We start from the raw sequence: 19,144 nt of genomic DNA on the forward strand, positions 1-19,144 counted from the left end.
ACCCTGCTTTTACGTTTTCGCGTTCTTTGATTTAACAAAATTTCAATTACAGTGAAATTTCGCTACAAACGATACTCGATATTACTTATATAAATCTTTCTACAGCGATATTTTTTTTTAATCCCCTCTCGATCAGGGCCGTCTTAAGAGCAACATGGGCCCTGCCTGGCAAATTCTCGAAAAACTAAACCACTTCTTATTTTTCTGAGGCCCCCATGCGTTAAGACGGTACTGCTCTCAATACAACGATATCTTTTATCCTATATTACGATAAATCCCTCTATAATGATATTTTTTAGAAGATTTCAAAACTGCTACAACACGATATTTTTCATTTCGCTCAGAAAATCACCTTCGATATATTTATAAATGTCTCGACAGTTTTGTTCTTTCAAGGACGTTTAGTAGCATCGGTACTATTTTACACTAGCTACTCTCTGAAAGCGTTAATAAAGTTGCCGTGAAGCTACTTTCTATATAGTACACAAAAGTGTTGTGAAGGAAACTACTTTACAGGTTGAAACTACTAAGTGAATTTTTGTAGAAAGACGTCACTCTCCCCTGTTAATACAGAGTGGTTACAATTAAACTGACTCTACTCAGACGTATGTAGCGCCCATTCTGATGGAGATATTTTGATGAAACTTGGTGTATAGGATATATTGACCATGGGGAGGGGGAGAAGATTCAATTAAAAAATTGTTTGATTTTTACCACCAGGTGAAAAAGTGGCACTATTTTATCGCAGTTTTTCCCCCCATGGTCTAAACGTGTATACCAAGTTTCAATGAAATACGTCCACCACAACGGGCGCTACGTTGGTCGAATGTGAACTGACACTACTGAGCTTAATTATACTGACTTTACTCCGACCCATGTAGCGCCCGTCGTGGTGGACGTATTTCATTGAAACTTGGTACATATGTTATTTGGACCACGAGAAAAAAGGTAACTGCGGTAAAAAAAAATCGCCACATTTTTCACCTGGTGGTCAGAATCGAACTTTTTTTTATTAAATTCTATTACCAAGTTTCATCAAAATATATCAACCAGAATGGGCGCTACATACATCTTAGTAGCGTCAGTTTATTTTTAACCACCCTGTACAACACATACGGAAAACTGGCTGAATGAAAAGATATCGGTGTTTCAGGGAGAAAGCCAGTTTTCTTCATTCAGCCAGTTTTCCATATTTGTTGTATTAACAGGGGAGAGTGACGTCTTTCTACATATACGTCATCATCTAGTGGCCCTGATGTCATTTGCGAGCTATTAGCAGAATTTTGTCGCCGTCCATTGCATAGGGCCATTCAGCATATACATACGTTCCAATGTTCCAGCATACGTTCCAGCATATACATACGTTCTTACAGTTCGAGTCTTTTACCCAAAATCTATTAAATGAAGTTAAATGGATTGGAATTATTTCTGATTGGTTAAGTGATTCATTTACCATTTTTAAAATATAGGGTGATTCAGAAAGGATGAGAAAAACTTTAAGAGGTGACACACACACCAATACAAACAATTGTCATCAAAGAATGCATGGTCTAACTGCTAACATGAAACGCAAACGCGCTAGCGCGTTTCGAAACGGCCGCTTTGCGAACGTTAAAACGGCATTCCTCTTGAAATTTATCGGGAGAAAAAGAACGCCATGCATGCAAATGTAACCTGGTGAAGAAGAAGAAACCGTATGCAAATCTGCGTCACAGTGAATGAAAGGCGCGGAAGCCAGCCCTTGTGTGAAGTTATTCCAGCGTGAAACCGTTCTAACAGTTGTAACGTATGGAATAATGGCGCGCTGGCGTCCACACTTTTTATTCCTTGTGACGAAAATTTGCGTACGGTTTCTTCTTCTTCCCCAGGTTACATTTGCATGCATGGTGTTTTTCTCCCGATAAATTTCAACAGGGATGCCGTTTTAACGTTTGCGGGGTGGCCGTTTCGAAACGCGTTTGCGTTTCATGTTAGACCACGCATTATTTGATGACGATTGTTTGTATTGGTGTGTGCTATCACCTCTTAAAGTTTTTCCCATCTTTCCTGAATCACCCTGTATGTACAGGAATATCGCGCGTTCCAGTATTATATTCAAAACAAGATTAAGCGAAAGTTTTGTGTTTTGTCGTTGGAAAGTGAAGGAAAACATCATCAATCATCGTTAATTCCACTGTGATGAGATAATGAAGTATATATTTTATCTACCCTTTCCTGATAATTCATGTGTGAAGATAATCTTCTAAGCTTTTATAATCATCCAATGAATGCTGTTCGTGTGGATTATTTAAATGGATAATATTCACTTATTATGTTTTTTAAAGAGTGTCTAGTGAGGTTTACCATGGTTCTATGGTTAGGAAGTGAAACGATGAGTTGGACTTTCGATAAAATTAGACATTTTAAAATGGTGTTTTCAGGTGACGGTGTTTCCGGGATGGAAACGTTTGTGGTAATGTATCCGGAAGTTTTTACACCAGTAGTTTACCGAGGTATCGGCAAAAAATGTCAAGTCCTTTTAGTCCATGTGATGCATTTATAAGAAAGATACATTCCAAAATTTATTTTAAATGTAAATTATAAACAAAGTACATTTCTAATGCATATTTATCGTTTAAAATTGTGGTTTGATTCAGTGCCGTAACTAGCCATTCCTGTGCCTTGTGCAAGAATTTACATTTAGACGCCTTCTGGTCCATTTAGGCCCATTCTGGGCCCTGTGTGGGTGCACCTGTTGCACCTGCCTAGTTACGATACTGGTTTGATTCACGAGAAGTTCCTAGTTGCGGAAATTAAAAATACATCATCATCATCATCATCAACCATTTTCAATCTACTGCTGGATGAAGGTCTCTTCTAAATTTTTCCATTTTACTCTGTCTGATGCTTTTGCCATCCAGTTGACTCCAGCCACTTTCAGGATCTCGTCGATCCATCTTGTTTGCGGACGCCTTCTCGGACGTTTAACACCATGGAGGCACCAATTCAGAATACTTGCGGTCCATCTGTTGCCCTGTCTTCTTGCAGTATGTCCAGCCTATTTCCATTCTAAACGTTCAATTCTTTCCATGATATCATATACCTTTGTGTGGCTTCTTATCCAAGTGATTCATTTTCTGTCTCTTCTTGTGTTTATTTTTCTATGCTCCTTTGTGTTGTCTGTAGCCTTTGTATCGTCTTGCTTGTGAGTGTCCATGTTTTAGCTCCATATGTCAGTGCTGGTAGCACAACACTTTTCTTTTCAGGCATAATGGCATGTGGCTCTTCAGGATAAAACGGTTTTTGTCAAAAGTGCTCCATCCGATCGGATGGAGTAATTAAAAATACATTTAATAGAAATTATTGTATTCAGGACTATATCGGTTCGTTTTATCGAATTAGTACTCCACATTAACTTGAAAAATTATCTCATTAAAATTTACCAATTTTACGTGAACGTCACAATTTATCTTTTCTCATTCATTAAACAATCAGCTGTATTTTTTAAAACCATTGTATAATTCAGGAAGAACAAAGAACAGAAAATGAATGTATTGCTTATAGAACCTTTCACCCCTTTTCTAACGTTGAAAGGCCTTGATTAGTCATTTGCATGTGAATAATCCCAACAGTTCCAATGGTCGTAAAGTTATTAGATCCAGAGAGTGGATCCAAAATGCCTGATATTTCCACTCTCGTTACACGTGGTTGTGTGTGTGCAACACTTATTCTACATCAAAACACTACGAGCTGTGAGTGCCCAATTTTATTGGGAAGAGTTCAAACGTCAGTGTGATTGAACTGCAGCTTCCGCATCGAGTCACAATCTCTTACACACGTCCGTCAGAATCCAGTTTGTACCTAACAAAACAATGGCAAAGTCGCAAATAGAAACTGACACGAAAAACAAAACAAAAATGATTTTTTTCCGATGTGTTTTTTCCCCCTGATTTCTGCCTTTGCCTGAGAACATGTGTCTCTATGTTCTCCTTTATCTCTCTTTGTTTAATTCAGTCATTTTTTCCCAACTTTCACCATTTTTAGCACCTAGTTTATGGAAGGGGGAGGTTGATACGACAAAATACTCGCACTCATTAGCCTCTTTTGCACGTACACTGGATAATGCTAAAATCCATTGATAAATACTCTGTAGATGACTTGACCTCTCTCTCTCTCTCCAGAATACAAAATGTAAAATGAATAAATAAATGATAAATTTATCTTAATTGACCTACTGATAAAAATGATTCCGTATTTAAAATTTATGCAAATGTATCATAAGGTGCACAAAAATATGTATATAAAGTTTATATTTAGAGTCTGAGAAATAAAAACTATTTTTGATATATTGTACATAAATTTTTATTTTTTACGTACTAGTGAAATGCAGATTCAGCATTTACATCATAAAGAAAATACAGAGGTATGCAAAAAATAATGAAATAAACGAACAAAAATAAAATTAAGCAAGTGAAAATAAGCAATGAATACATTGCTTTAACACATTATTTAGGCATCAACTGTATCTAATTTTATCTGGTGTTTCCAGTGGTCAGTATACGGGTGACATCTTTACTCCTTGACCACTAATAAACATTTTTAATTTTTTGTTTTTTCAAACTATCTTTTCTGCATTTATTGTTACTTAATTATCTGTATTTGTAATCTGTAATTTTCTATTAGCAGTTTCGGATCTAGTAAATTTTTTGGATTAAAAAAATATATGTACGTATAAAAGAGGGTAGTAATATTAGGGGATTTTTTAATTATCCGGGTATCGATTGAGGGAACCTATCGGCTAGGGATCAAATGAGAGAGATTTTTTTAAGTTGGTGTTCGATTGTATAGCTATATTTTATCACAATTAATGATTTTTTATTGCTCTTATTGGGTTGCTGTATTTTTGATATAGTTTAAATATGTATTCATCATCCATATTTTTTATGGGCATCTTCTTTCAGCCAACTCGTTGGGCATTTTGTCTGTTGTGGCCTTTGTATTTGTATAAAAACAACAAAAGAATTGTAAAAGTTTTTAACACTGCACAAGTAAAATCAAAATATGCAGAGAGAAAGCATCTTTTTTAAAACTATACAAAATTTGTTTTGTGTTCAATCACAGCTCAAGATTGCTTCGGTGGCATCGAAACTTTCGAGAAAATGGTTTCGATGACGTTCAGTGGAGTTGTAACTTACAAATCTATGCTTCAACAACCAGGACAAGCCATCACTCGTGACTGTGTCAACTTATGCAAGCAACAATCATCTTGTCTTTCCTTTGGTCTAAATTATAATAGTTCCACTTGCATATCTTACAGCGTTAATTCTGTTAATAGAGGGGATGATCTTGTTCGAGCACCCGGTATCAATTTCTTCGAAAAAATATGCTTCAGAGGAGGTAAGGTCAAAGTAAAATCTCATTTATATTATATGCGATTTTTTTTAGTTACTAAGAAATTCCATTTCTCACAGACTAAAAATACTGTATGTTACATCGATGAAAGATATTTGTATTTGAACTCGGATTTTTATTGTGATTAATTTGTATAATAAAAATATTTATTTATATTTCCAGTGTCAAAGCAAACATTCGACTCTCAATGTAGAGATAGATTATGGGTTTTCGACAGAGTTCGTGATGCTTATTTGGATGGTCACGTAGACAAAGAAATTAGGAATGTTCGGACGAAAGAAGATTGTGAAAAACTTTGCATCACGGAAGAGCGGTTCAGGTGTAGATCTGCTGATTATGATGAGATCCAGCATATTTGTCGGATGAGTCGAGAAACTCGTCGAACTAAACCTCTCTCTTTCAAACAAGTGCCGGGATCCTCTCGAAATTATCTGGAAAACCAGTGTGCTCCTCCTCGTGAGTATTCTCAAAGTTGTTCTGAATCATCAACAAAAATTGTCCAATACAATCTTTAATACAACCTTTTTTCACTGTACCTGTTGCCTGACGATCCATTGAACCGAGCTTTTCAAGCGGTGCAATACCAGTTAAATACAGTAGGATCTATCAAATTCGGACACCCAGGGACCTAGATGATTCCGGATTATGATTATGTGGATCCCGTTTTTTTTATTTTCTAAATTTTCATATTTAAAGCAGTAATATGCCTTTTTGAGTATTTTGATTCATATTTTCCTTTGAAGAAAAATTAATAAAGAAATATAAATGCGTATATACATTTATAGTAACATAATTTAATTAAAACCATAATTTCCAATTTACATACGGTTACTAGTTATCTATAGAAAAAAAATCCTTATTCTCTGTAAACATCTTTTGCAGTCATTGTTCAGATCCGAAAATTTGTTTCTGAAGATCGTAAAATGTAGATTTTCTGATTCCAATATTCTTCACAATATTTTTACTGGTGTTCAACGTTCTAGCTTTTCAAAAGTTCAACTTTCTCACGTATACTTAAAGCATAATGTTTCCGTTTGCAGATGGTAACTGCCACTTCACTTAACGTTTTCGGCATGTTCGGAAATTCACTTAGATAATTCACAGAATAAAATAGAGCGTTGGACAAGTTCTAAAACAATAAGGTTATCTGTATAGGAAAGAAAAGTTCTTTTTTGATCAAAGCTGACTTTCTGATTAACCACATTCATTCAGACACACAGTTGCTATCATACCTCCCCGAAGCCCGAAAATCGTAGTGGATACCAACAGTAAGTGGTACAAAAAAATAAATAAAAAGACCGATTTAATAAAGAAGGTCGAAACAAAATTTAGGTAGAGAAAAACATCAAAAATCATCATAAAAAAACCCCGAAGTGTGTAGATTATGGATCCGTTCAGATTTGGGAGGTCCTACTGTAGTTGTCGAATAAGGGCACTAGCACTCATACAATATATATATATATATATGAGCAATTTCTGAGTAGTTAACATTCCGTAAGCTACTTAAACTGATGTTGAATATCTTATCCATTTTTCAGCCCCTGGAACTTGTCGGTATGATACTAAGAATGATGTAGCTGTTTTTGCACCAGACTACCTGCAGTTTGCCGCTTCGGCTGCTGATTGTATGGCACAATGCGATGCCGAAATAGCATTCAGCTGCTGGTCATACAGTTATTTGGACAATCGTTGCCAACTGAGTGGAGATAGCACTACAACATGGGGAAAAAGCATTGACTTGCCGAGTCATTCTGGCGCAGTATACGGGGAGCTGATCTGCTTCTTTGGTGAGAAATATTTCTGAGAGAGAATATACACGTGAATTTGAACGATTCTCATAATAACGTTGTTTCAGCTATTTCAATTTGCTTTGTTTCACAGTTACGCGAACTTAAGTTTTATTATTTAATATTCCCATGGCTTATTCATTCGCAGAGGAATGTGACAATGGCGTGATGACATTCGAAAAGATGACTGGATTTTTGTTGCGGTCTGCTCAAGGAAGTCTGATGCCCGTAAGCAAACCAGGATCGCTTGGGAACACATTGGAATGCATTCAACGATGTCTTGACGAAGGGATGGAATGTCCGGCGTTTAGTGACCAATACCAAAACATGAGGTGTGACAGACTAGACAGGAACTCAAACGGACGTACGAATGAACTTATTGCTAGAGACGGGGAAAGCTATTTTGAAAAGATTTGTTTGAAAGGTACTTAATATACAGCGAAATTTTTTTTTCGTAAAAAAATTTAATTGGATGAAAAATGACAGGAGAAAACTATAATAAAGATAATTTTAATCTTAAGTGTGTAACCAACTGATCTTATATGGAACATTTAATAATTGTTGTCATTATGTTTTTTGCTATTTTACAGGACCAGAAGCTCAAGCCTGCTCTGACAAAGCTTGGGCTTTTGAAAGAGCCTTAGGTTACGAATTGGTTGCTAGTCTTTATTCAAAGACAATCGACAAAGTCGAAGGACGCAGGGAATGCATCCAACTCTGTCTTGGAGAAAGAGAATTCACATGCCGATCCGCTAGATATGACGAAGATACTGGTGAATGCAAATTGTCTCCGGCTGATCGTCGTAGTGAACCTGGCAAATATTTTAGAAGCGAAGATTCCAGAGTCAGCTATTTAGAGAATAGCTGCCTCGATGGTAATGCAGTGGTTCAAGACTGTTCTTTCGTGGAAACTCCAGATGCATACTCCACGTACACGAACGTTATTATCACTGAAGGAATCACTACCGTTGAATCATGTCGTGAGCTTTGCATAAATTTCCAGAAATTTCCTTGTAGATCTTTCTCATATTTTTCGAGCAGCTTGCAATGTTTCTTGAGTGGGGATGATAAAGCCAGCGCTGGTTCTGCAGCGATACAAAGACGACCAGGAATCGTTTACAATGAAAGAATGTGCCCTCAGACAACCACAACTCTTTTGCCTTCGGAAACAACCCAATCGGAAACAGAACTTACCATTACCTCATCTTTGACAACATTTACATTCGCACTGTCAGGAAATACACAACCGCAGTTCCAAGAAAAAACCACCTTGAAGCCCAAACCACCATATCAAGCTCAGGAACCTCAAAGTGAGTAGTGAACTAAGCACAACTTTTTTCTTGATCATGCCGAAATGTTCCCATTCAACACGCACTTCTGAACGGTGTTCATGCCTAACAAGTGAAATACTTGTAAATTTAAGTCACTCGAACATTAAATTTCATTTTATTATTCAACAGGATCAGAATGTTCTCCCACCGAACGCCTCATTTTTGAAAAGCTTTCAGGATACGAACCATTTGGTGCAACATCTACTTTATTATATCGGGGTGATAGCACAACGCCTGGTATCACAGCTGAATGTATAAGAAGATGCCAGGCTTTATCCGACTGCCGCTCATTTGTACTTGATCACAGACGATTTGAATGTAGCAGTGTTCAGGATCCACCTTCAATCCATCCTGGAGATTTCCGTACAGCTATTGGGAAAACATTTTTTGGTGGAATATGCGTTCCAGGTATATTTTTTTCCTTCTATATTAATATATATTTATTAACATATATTTATTTATATAATAAAAATATACAGAATACTATCCAAAGAGCACATATGTATACCATAATTAGTTTCATAGTTATTATAGTATATTTTAATGATGTCTATTCATGAAAAATAGGCATAGTCATTTGTTCATGTTTAGCCGCTGTATTTGATGTGATTCATTTGCTTTTTTTTCATCATGTTTTCAGCATATTAGAATCTAACTTTTTCAATGTGTCATATGAATAATAAGAGTTAAATTATTAATTTTCACTGTTTTTTTTTACACAGCATATCTTGGATGCTCGAAATTGTGGGTTTATGAAAGGGTTTCGGACCATGAACTTCAAGGATTATTGCCATTGGATGTAGTACGTGTAGTCAGTTTAGAACAGTGTCAGCAACATTGTTTAGAAACAAGGAAATATGTGTGTCGTTCAGCAAACTATTATCATCTAAGAAGAGAGTGCCACATATTTGGAGACGACAGAACAGCATCAAAGTCACAACTAGTTGGAGCTAGCAGAGTAGATTTCTTCGAGAACCAGTGCCTCGTCGGTAAGTTTTTTTCATAACGACGTGTATATACTCTCCAAAAATTTCGTTTCATTGAGTTTGAATGTTCAACAAAATTCTCAATAAGAAAAATTTCGTTTAATTTTTCTAATTTTTTTCTGGTGTGTTCAAATATATATAATACATAATATTCTCTTGTTTTTATATTTAGAAACGTCATATTGCCCGTATCAGAAAACAGAGCCTGACTTAGCTATGATTTATATTACGAAATCTTTAACTGATACTCCTTCAACTTTGCATTGCGAAAGAGAATGCAATAGAGAAAGGGAATTCAACTGCAGAAGCTATACTTTCTGGAGTCTTGGAGGTCATGGAAGCATATGTATGCTCAGTGGTGAGAGCCGAATCACCGGACAAGCTGTGGGATTGCAATACAGACAAGGTGCAAGCTTTGCCAGTAAAATTTGCAAAGTTCAATCTGACAGTCGTCAAGTACCGATACCAACTGCTTACCCACAACCACCACAGACCACCACTACAGAAGTAACCACTACAACTCCCAGGAGGTACATATTTATCAATCTTCGTTTTTCATAAGTATGCAAAAAAATAATTTTTGATCGATTCCATTGATATATTTTATGAATATTTATCTTGATTTTATCTTTGCAGAACCACAACTCTTCCACCATACAATCCATTTCCTCCCCCAATTCACGAAAATATCCATCCGATTCCACCACCGCATCCACCACCACTTCCACCCCTACCTCCACCTATATGTACTGCCGATAGGTATACCTATGAGAAAATTGTTGGCTATGATATACACGGAGGGAGAAAAGAAAGAATACCTACGCGTGTACCTCTTGGTGTGGTACAGCCTTGTCATCTTGAGTGTCAGAAATTGGGTGAAAGGTGCCTCGGATTCGTAATTCAGTACAAAGCCTACCAAGATTGTTTTGTTGTTCTGGCAAATCATCTTAAGAAGCCCGACCTTGTACCTGCAGAAGATTCTGTATATTTTGAAAAAGTTTGTTTGAGAGGTAATTCCTTTTCTAGATCCCAATTTTTAATCCAAATATGTATAAGTAGAAATTCTTAATTTTATATCTGTGTCAGTGGATTATTAGTGCTTGAGTATAATTTATATGCTTGTTTTTTTTAAATAAAGAGCGTGCTTGTAACAAGCTGTGGGCTTTCGATCGAGTTCTCCATTATGAACTGCTTGCTGAACCAATCCGCATCATAACTGACGTAGAAGAAAGAACAGATTGCGAGGACTTCTGTCTTCAGGACCAGCCAGATTGTCACTCGGCTACATACCACCACTATTCGAAACTCTGCCAACTTTTCTCTGATACAAGAAGGTCTGCCCCGAATCAGTTTCATCACACTGATGATGAAATTGAATACTTCGAAAATCAATGCATTTCAGGTAAATTGGAAATGTCTGTTTATGGTTTCAAAGCACATTAGAACGTTTATGACAAAGTTTGACATAGCATAGTCCCATTTTTTTTTTCTTTCACTGTTTATCAATAGGTTTTCAGTTGTTGAAAATGTACTAATGTTTTAAATTGACACGATTTTTTTATTACTATATTTTTGTTCTTTTCTACAGATGCTCCAACGTGCCAATATCGTGACTTCCCCGATAGGTTTCTGCCCCATATCGATCGTTTGACCAGGGCATTTAGTTTACAGGAGTGTCAACGTAAATGCGATGGAGAGAGACTGTTCAGTTGTAGATCCATCAACTTCGAAACAGTCGCTAGAGATTGTGCACTTAGTAGTGAAGATCTGTCAAGCGTTGCGCATGGGGTTAATGCACTCCAACCAAGAAGGAATTCAATTTACAGTGAAAAAGGAAATTGTGAACAAGGTACGCATACATATAAAGCACGCATGTATGCCAAAAAATTCCATAGTTGCACATAGTTGTTTTTTTTTAAGGGGTTCGGCTAATTTCTCTTGCAGTCTTGCTAGTTAGAGATATTAATTATACTTTCTCAAGTATTAAAATGTTTCTTTTCTCTTCATATTTCTAGTATCAGTGCAGTGCAATCAACAAGACATGTTACTTACAATTCATTTTGAAAGCCCGTTCCACGGACGAGTATATGCAAAGGGCAATCCTTCTCAGTGTTATGTTGTTGGAACCGGACAAACGACTCTACAATTCGCTATTTCATTGGGAAGCAGATGTGGCACTCGACCTGAGGTAAGCGACGAAGTTCACACCAACTTCTTTCTCTCGAAGATACTATTTTACGAACCAAACACAAATCTAGCTCAATAGCTTGATGAAATTACTTTCCCTCCAGAGAGGGCAAGATTGTTTTAAAGAAAATACCAAATGGCAATGATAGAAAAATTATGTTGATCAAAATATCTCATCAATTACTCATTTTGATTCTCAGGGCCGTGAACGTTTTATAAACGAAGTAGTCGTCCAGCAACATCCAGTAATTATGACTGATCACGACAGAACAATCAAAGTAGTCTGTTCCTTTGAAACTCGAGAGAGAACGTACACCATGAGTGGACCTGGTGTTGGGTCTGCTGGAGGAATGAATGTTGCGTAAGTGTACAATCAGAGAAAGTTAGTCTTTTATTGAAAAATATTGAACTCTTTAAGACATCTATATATATATGTAAAATAACATGTCCTGACTGACTAATTCATCATCGCCCAGCTGAAACTGTTGAAGGTATAAATATCAAATTTTGTCAGTAGTTCCACATCATATGGTGTAAAAACTCACTAAGAAAAGGTTTTTGAAATTCGACCCCTGGGGGGGGGGGGTGGGTCAAAAGGGAGGTTCAAACGTAACATAGACAAATCACGCCGAGCCGAAACCGCTGAAGATTCACGAAATTTATCAGAAGTTTTATTTCATGACGTAGAGACTAACTAAGAAGGGTTTTTTCTAAATTCGACCCACAAGGGAGTTCAAATGATAATAAAGGGGTATAAATATGAAAATTGTAATGCATAGATTCACTGAGAAGGAATTTTTCAAAATTCAACCTCCTAAGGGGGGGGGGGATGGGATTCAAGGGTTATATGAAGCAATCCTCACTGAGCCAATATCGCTGAAGCCATAAATGTGAAATTTAGTCAGTATTTTATAATGTAGATACCCAATATAAGACGGGATTTCTGAAAATTCATTCCCCCAATGGGGCCATGAGGGGTTCAAATGCTATATGGGAGGATAGTATCACCTAGTAATTTTCAGATGATCAAATCCACGCGAGCAAAGGTGGTGGAAAATAAGCTCTTACAGTGAAGCAAAAACTATATTGATGTGTGTATTTCATTCAAATGCATTAATATCCATTCTTTTTTTAATGCAGAGAAAAACGCAATAATTGTTCTTGTTTCAAGTTAATAGTATGTCTCTGAGATAATGATGAAATTCATTAATTTATAATGTTTTTACCAGGAGGACACACAATCAGGTTCCGATAACCGCAATTGTAACTAACACTGCTCCACCTCCAAACGTAATGATGAGGGTCCTGGATCACACGGGAAGGGATGCTCGATCAGTTGGTCTTGGAGATGAACTCATTCTTAGAATAGAGTTAAGAGAACAGTCAAGTAAGTTATATTCATTTATGATTTTATAACAAATTTACTACAATTTACTTTAATTCCAATTTAAAAATCTTCCATTTGTTTTTTAATTTTTTAAACTGGTCAATTTCTCACGAGTTGGTTTTAACTATTGAAATCTGAAAAAATTTATTTGAAAATCTGAGGTCATGATATCAAAAAAATTTGTGGTTTTAAAAAGATTATGGTCATTTATTAATTCAATTGCGCATAAGAAACTAATGCTATTGAAATTTTAGAGTATTTTTCTTGTTTTTTTTTCTTTTGTAGGTGCATTTGCATTGTTTGCAAGAAATTTGTATGCTCGCAGTGCTAATGGAGAGTCGTTGTTTCTTATAGACAGCTCTGGGTAAACACAGAATTTAATATTAAGAGATGGTATTTTTTCGGCCCGAAATATACTGAGAAATTGAATTTTCTGGATGTTATGCCAAAACTAATATTTGGGAAAAAAAATGATTTGTCTCCTCCGGGTATCGAACCCGGGTTATAAGGAATTGAAATGTGTGTCTCTGGTGTATTGGTTAGCGCATTAGCCTGGTATGCAAGGGGACTCGCGCGGATTCTATTCCCGGAGGAGACAAATCACTTTTCTTTCCAAATATTAGTTTCGGCATAACATCCAAAAAATGCAATTTCTAAGTACAGAATTTAATGTTTTTTCATGTTGCAACTACATTTATGAGTTCTTTTCTTTTCTTTCAAATATATATGCCCTATTATAGACTCTCCATTCTATCTCAGAAACTGATCATTTTCAAATAATCCTCCGGTGTATGTTACATCTATAAGTTAAATAACGCTCTTTTTATTGGTTAAAAAAAGGTTTAGAATAAGTATATGGTGACGCGAGTGCTGGTGGATGTCTCCTTGTTTTGGAAATAGACTGTGAGTGAGTCATGACTCTGCTTTCTTTTTTAACTTATTTAATGTATAGAAATAGGAGAGAGATTTTCTCTCTCTCTCTCGGTGCATGTTGGTCGACGATCAGAGCAAGACTGAATTCCGATGCAAGAAGACACTAGATAACGCCTACTTTGGGTGGCATAAAAACAATAAAAAATATAAAAATTGCATAAGACAAGCAGTGCCACAAGTATTTACTCGTAGTATAGTATATTGTTCTGTCAGATTTAACACAATAGACTCAGAAACGAGTTCAGAAAAGAAAACCGCCTAGAGAAAACTTGATTTCTATTTTGTTTTATTAAAATTATTTTCAAAAGATATCTAGTTGATTGCTAATTTTTCAATGATTAACTTGAAATGTATGAGGAATGGTATTAATGCAAATTAAAGTTTTCCTACCATGGAAATTTTCGACATTTCTTTTCTAGATTTTCTTGAATAAACAATAAATTAGTGTAACTCTCAGTTTAAAACTCCAAACCGAATGCTAAACTCTTCTTTTCATGGAATGAAAGACATATTCTACTATATCCACTCTCGTCAACTAAAATGTACAGTACTTGAACGTGATTATGTCATTTGCTTTTCTTTCATGAAATATTTATATTATAATAAAAAATTGTTTTTAGATGTCCAACCGATCCCACCATATTCCCAGCCCTCGAATTAGATGCTCATGACGGAAGATCATTGCAAGCAAGATTTAAAGCTTTTCGATTCCCATCTACGGGTATGGTCAACTTCGAAGTCCAGATACGTTTCTGTCAAGAAAAATGTGAACAGGTAAGAGGTTCTCAGTAATTTGACTTATCAAGTTCGTGTTATATATAACCATTGAATTTTTTCAGCATGCATCTTGTCTTTTGGTTTTCTTGATTTTGAAGCTCATTTTTCAATTCGCAGGTCCGCTGTGGTGGGAAAGGAGCCTCTTTTGGGCGTAAGAAGCGTGATGCAGATCAATCTGTTGAGGTTTATGCTGGTTATTTAAATAGTTCTCTTTTGGATGATGAAGATGTGTATTTTGATCGGGAAAACTACGATTCCATTCGCACTGTCATTCAAGATCAGCCGTATTCGGTTATTTTTATGCCTTCAGATGATCAAAATAAAGAAAAACCATTGCCCATGATAACTTCAGCACGAATCTCACATGATCGAGACGAAAATTCTTTCATCAGTTCATTACCATCAACAGTACAAGGTACATTTGAGGACGCTGTCACTCAGCCTACTGACATCTCAACTGGTTTACATTTTTACAGTAGTGATATTCCTTCAATCGGTACTAATGATAAATCACCAAATGCGGAAGAAGAGACTATACAAGAAACTAAATCCTCGAAAGATGCAGAGAATAAAAATTTTATTGCGATGGAAAATGATCCAAAAGGAAATTCAAGAATGCTAACGAATACATTCCCTCGTCCAGATCTTTCAGTGCCGTCTACATCTCCAGTAAGCTTTTCAGAGCTTGTAACAAATGCTGAAGTGGTTGATAAAATTCCACCAGAAAAAGCAGATGGAATAGATGATGAAGTCATTAATGAACACCCAGGAAACACAGCTTCAGATGCTTTAAAAAGTTTCGAGGAAAAACAAGCATCTTCAACACTGGAGACAGAAACAAACAATTATAAAGTTTCATCACACAAACGAAAAGAGATTTCCATTGAGGATTCGTCTGCAACAGGAATCAGTTCAATTCATTCGCATGTTGATTCGGTTGCAAAATTCCTCCCGATGGAATCTGCTCATCAATTAACTGGAAATTTTAGCAGAAAATTTGCATTCATGAAACATGATGAAGCAACAAATTCCTCTGACCTCATTTATGAAATGAATGCCACAGAAAGCAAGTACGATTCTGAAATAAATTCCGTTCCGAAACAAATTTTATTGCCCGATATGAGAAATGCTGATCCCCAACCAAACCATTACCATTCAAATAGATTTTCAGCATTTGAGAACAGAAGATACTCCACAATAAGACCAACGCACTTGCCTCCGAATGATAAACCGGTGGTAACTCCGTCAATAAATTCAAACTATCGCACAAAAGAAGCACCAAAGGCTCTTCATCCTCTTCCCAAGACAGCTCAAAGGTATGTTTCGGATCCAAATGTTCCCCCATGGAATTATAACAGCGGAATAAAATCGTTTCCTCAACATCCACAGCAAAGACCCCCTTCTTCATATCCGATGAGACCTGTAGAAATTCAGAATATACCTAACGCCTGGCAAACAAACTATGCAACCAATTCTGAAAAGCAAGATGCTAATCCTAATCAAAATAGTGGATCATTTCAATCATCAAATGAAAATAACAAAGACGGGAGACAAATGCGAGTTTCTGATGAACATTCTAGTTATGGTAAAAGGCCAGTCGAAGTTCAAAATGCGCAAAACAATTGGGCTGCGCAAAGCTCACCAGGAGTTCAAATTCAGATGCCTTTCCAGATACTTGATGGCCAGCGTGACAGGCCTCCAGCTTATCGAACTTATCAAGCTCGACCGCAAGAAATTCCCGGACCAGTAGACCAGAATCGTTATTTTGAACAACCACGGAGTCAGTCACCTAATTCTTATGGAATACAGATACAAGGAAATAATCCAAATATTCAACATCATATGAATGCACCTCCACCAATGTTTCCAAATCAGCGACCAAACACTCAACTTCCTATGGAATGGGGCATGAATAATAATTGGAGAAATTATCCGCAACAAGATTCTGTTCAACCAAATGCTGCAAGACCAAACATATACCCTCAAGGTGGAAAAGAAATCCTCCCTAAAGATAACTGGAGAGATCAAGCAAAAATAACAAACACTGCGTCAAATAATGGTGCGAGAAACAACGCACGTTCTCAGCCAAATCGTTATGGACCGAACGAAGTTATAGCAACAACTCAGAAAAATGTTCCAGAGGAAGTTCCATTGTCTTTAGCAATTTTAGTCGGAGAAGATGGAAAAAGCCAGAATTCTAATCAACAAAACCAAAGAAACAAAAATAATCAATTTTGGAGGCCACCTAATCAACACAATCGGGGACTGCAAAGGCATAACATCATCAATAGTGAGTATTGTTTAAGCATTTTATAATCTTCTTGATCTGTACGTAAAAATTATTTTTACCCGATAAACCAAACCCAACGAACACTAGCCTCCTCATTACGAACCTCACCGTCGCCACAGTGGTGGTCGGCTGAAGTCGGTTTTCTGTGGTTCCCAACTTCAAGGTGCGAATGCAAGCCGATCTCCCCTTTAAAAAAGTCTCGCCACAGAGAGCAACAGACTTACAAGCAGTAAAAATGTAATTCAATCATAACACATCATCCACTTCACTTCTGAAATATAGATGGCGGCACTGAAAAATCAAACACAACACTATATATGCACTCAGACTGTTAGGTACACACACAGTAACATTTCCGGCACAACTTACTAGGTAATAAATCGCCCATAGATGGTGATAGACCCGAGTTGTGCTCGGTTTGAAAAAAAAAGCCTCCTCATTACTGAGTCTCATTATAACGCATATTTTTATGTTATAATCTTGCTATAATGCGAATTCCGCGCCGTTTTTATTAGAATCGTTGTCAAAACTTTGACACATTAGAACCTAGATAAAACCATCAGTTATATCGCGCTTTCAGTATGTCACTTTTTTTTCTGTCTCCCAACAAGCCCAATATAACGAGGGATTATTGCATTAATGGATTTAAATTTGTGAAATAAAGTTATATATACATATCGAAAAATACATTTGAAAAAAAAAGTTTGTTTCATATCCATAAATGTTTCTTTTATATCTTTACAGCACCACGACCGGAAGATACAACTCAAGCTGCTGATGACAAAGTATGCACATCTAAGGCTACTATCATTGCAACTGCTGTATCTGTTACTTTGGTGTATTTAGGAATCGTAGCAGGAGCTTTTATTATCCACAGGTGGTATCGTAAAAATAAAAGAAGAAAGAGCTTACCAGCAAGTCCAATTCATCGGTACCCACCCAATCCGGCAAGCGCAAATGTTACTTATAGTACGCCAGACGTAACATTTCGAAATGTTTACGGCAATTTCCCAGTAAGTTCAACGTCAACGACGTAAATGATTATGGCATTAATGGAAAAAAAACGTTTTAATTGTTATGTTTTTTCAACCTCCGATGAATATGGAATGCTAAACGCTAATCTGAAGAAAAAAAATCATGTGTAAATTCTAAAAGAAGCCTATGGATGTCATTATTCCAATTGAGCTCTTGAACTCTCTAGTTAATCTGTGCTGTTGGACTACAACATACTGGAATTTCTTCAAAAACTTTTATGACTTATTCGACTATATAATTTATTTTCCTTCGGGAAGGTTAATAAAGTCTAATATCGTCTGTCATTTTAATTTTTTCCAAGTAATGTCTTTGTGTCTAATGGAGTGCTCAAATGCGCGTACAGACACTTGGGCATCATGGATACTCATTGTGAATGTTAGTCAAGTGATTGTCTCTCAATGCAATTTTTTTCCTTTTTATAATCAGTACACACAAGGGAAAGTCACTTTCAAATACATTTCAGAAGTATACAAATCTAAATGTTTTTTCGCTGAAATGCTATTACAGTTTAAGTAACTTCTCCTTGAGGTGTATGGTTGTGAATATCTCCTGATAGTTATGGTTGTGTGGTTTTTTTTTGAAAATAATATCAATGTATGTAAATATTTTCCCACCTGTTCCTAACCCTGATGTGTAAAAATAAATGTTGATGCAAGATGAAAAAAATTGTGTTCTTATTTCTGAAAATGTATCACCAAAAGGTTGGTATTCCTACGTATGGAGGATACCCATAAGCATGGAGAGATGAGACTAGAAAACTGACAGGAGTTAACTGAATGGGAAAAGCATCAGACAATAGCATTAGAGGTTATAATAGTGGACATCAAACAAATTAGTTTTGTGCCACTACTGGAAGATTAACACTTTTAAACTGATGGATGTTTCACTAAAAATAATTTTTGGAGTTGTACTTCTATGACAGCTCATGAGAAATATATTGTTCATCTACAAGTACTATAGTGAGATTTAGAAGAGTTTGTTCACTAGAGATCACCACTTTGGAAATGTACACCATGGAGCAAAAATGTTTGCATTTTTAA

General features: G+C 36.3%; 1 protein-coding gene across 3 annotated transcripts in view; it reads left to right on the plus strand.

Moving 5' to 3' along the window:
* Positions 1-18,761, plus strand: part of LOC149065608 (uncharacterized) — an 82,474-nt gene extending 63,713 nt beyond the window's left edge. For all 3 annotated transcript variants that reach the window (XM_089253772.1, XM_089253771.1, XM_089253770.1), the window contains exons 4-21: positions 5,101-5,376; positions 5,554-5,847; positions 6,930-7,178; positions 7,327-7,602; positions 7,769-8,488; positions 8,639-8,917; positions 9,232-9,498; positions 9,668-10,025; positions 10,132-10,505; positions 10,634-10,897; positions 11,084-11,344; positions 11,511-11,683; positions 11,883-12,043; positions 12,912-13,069; positions 13,355-13,433; positions 14,623-14,776; positions 14,897-17,069; positions 17,814-18,761. In XM_089253772.1, coding sequence (XP_089109898.1) covers positions 5,101-5,376; positions 5,554-5,847; positions 6,930-7,178; positions 7,327-7,602; positions 7,769-8,488; positions 8,639-8,917; positions 9,232-9,498; positions 9,668-10,025; positions 10,132-10,505; positions 10,634-10,897; positions 11,084-11,344; positions 11,511-11,683; positions 11,883-12,043; positions 12,912-13,069; positions 13,355-13,433; positions 14,623-14,776; positions 14,897-17,069; positions 17,814-18,106 — 6,809 coding nt within the window. In that variant the 3' untranslated portion in view covers positions 18,107-18,761. The remainder of the gene's footprint in view (positions 1-5,100; positions 5,377-5,553; positions 5,848-6,929; positions 7,179-7,326; positions 7,603-7,768; positions 8,489-8,638; positions 8,918-9,231; positions 9,499-9,667; positions 10,026-10,131; positions 10,506-10,633; positions 10,898-11,083; positions 11,345-11,510; positions 11,684-11,882; positions 12,044-12,911; positions 13,070-13,354; positions 13,434-14,622; positions 14,777-14,896; positions 17,070-17,813) is intronic.
* The last annotated feature ends 383 nt before the right edge of the window (positions 18,762-19,144 follow it).

This window comes from Pholcus phalangioides, unplaced genomic scaffold, assembly GCF_987345545.1.
Source record: "Pholcus phalangioides strain wild (caught in Gottingen) unplaced genomic scaffold, Ppha-v1.0 ptg000039l_1, whole genome shotgun sequence".
Classification (NCBI taxonomy): Eukaryota; Metazoa; Arthropoda; class Arachnida; order Araneae; family Pholcidae; genus Pholcus; species Pholcus phalangioides.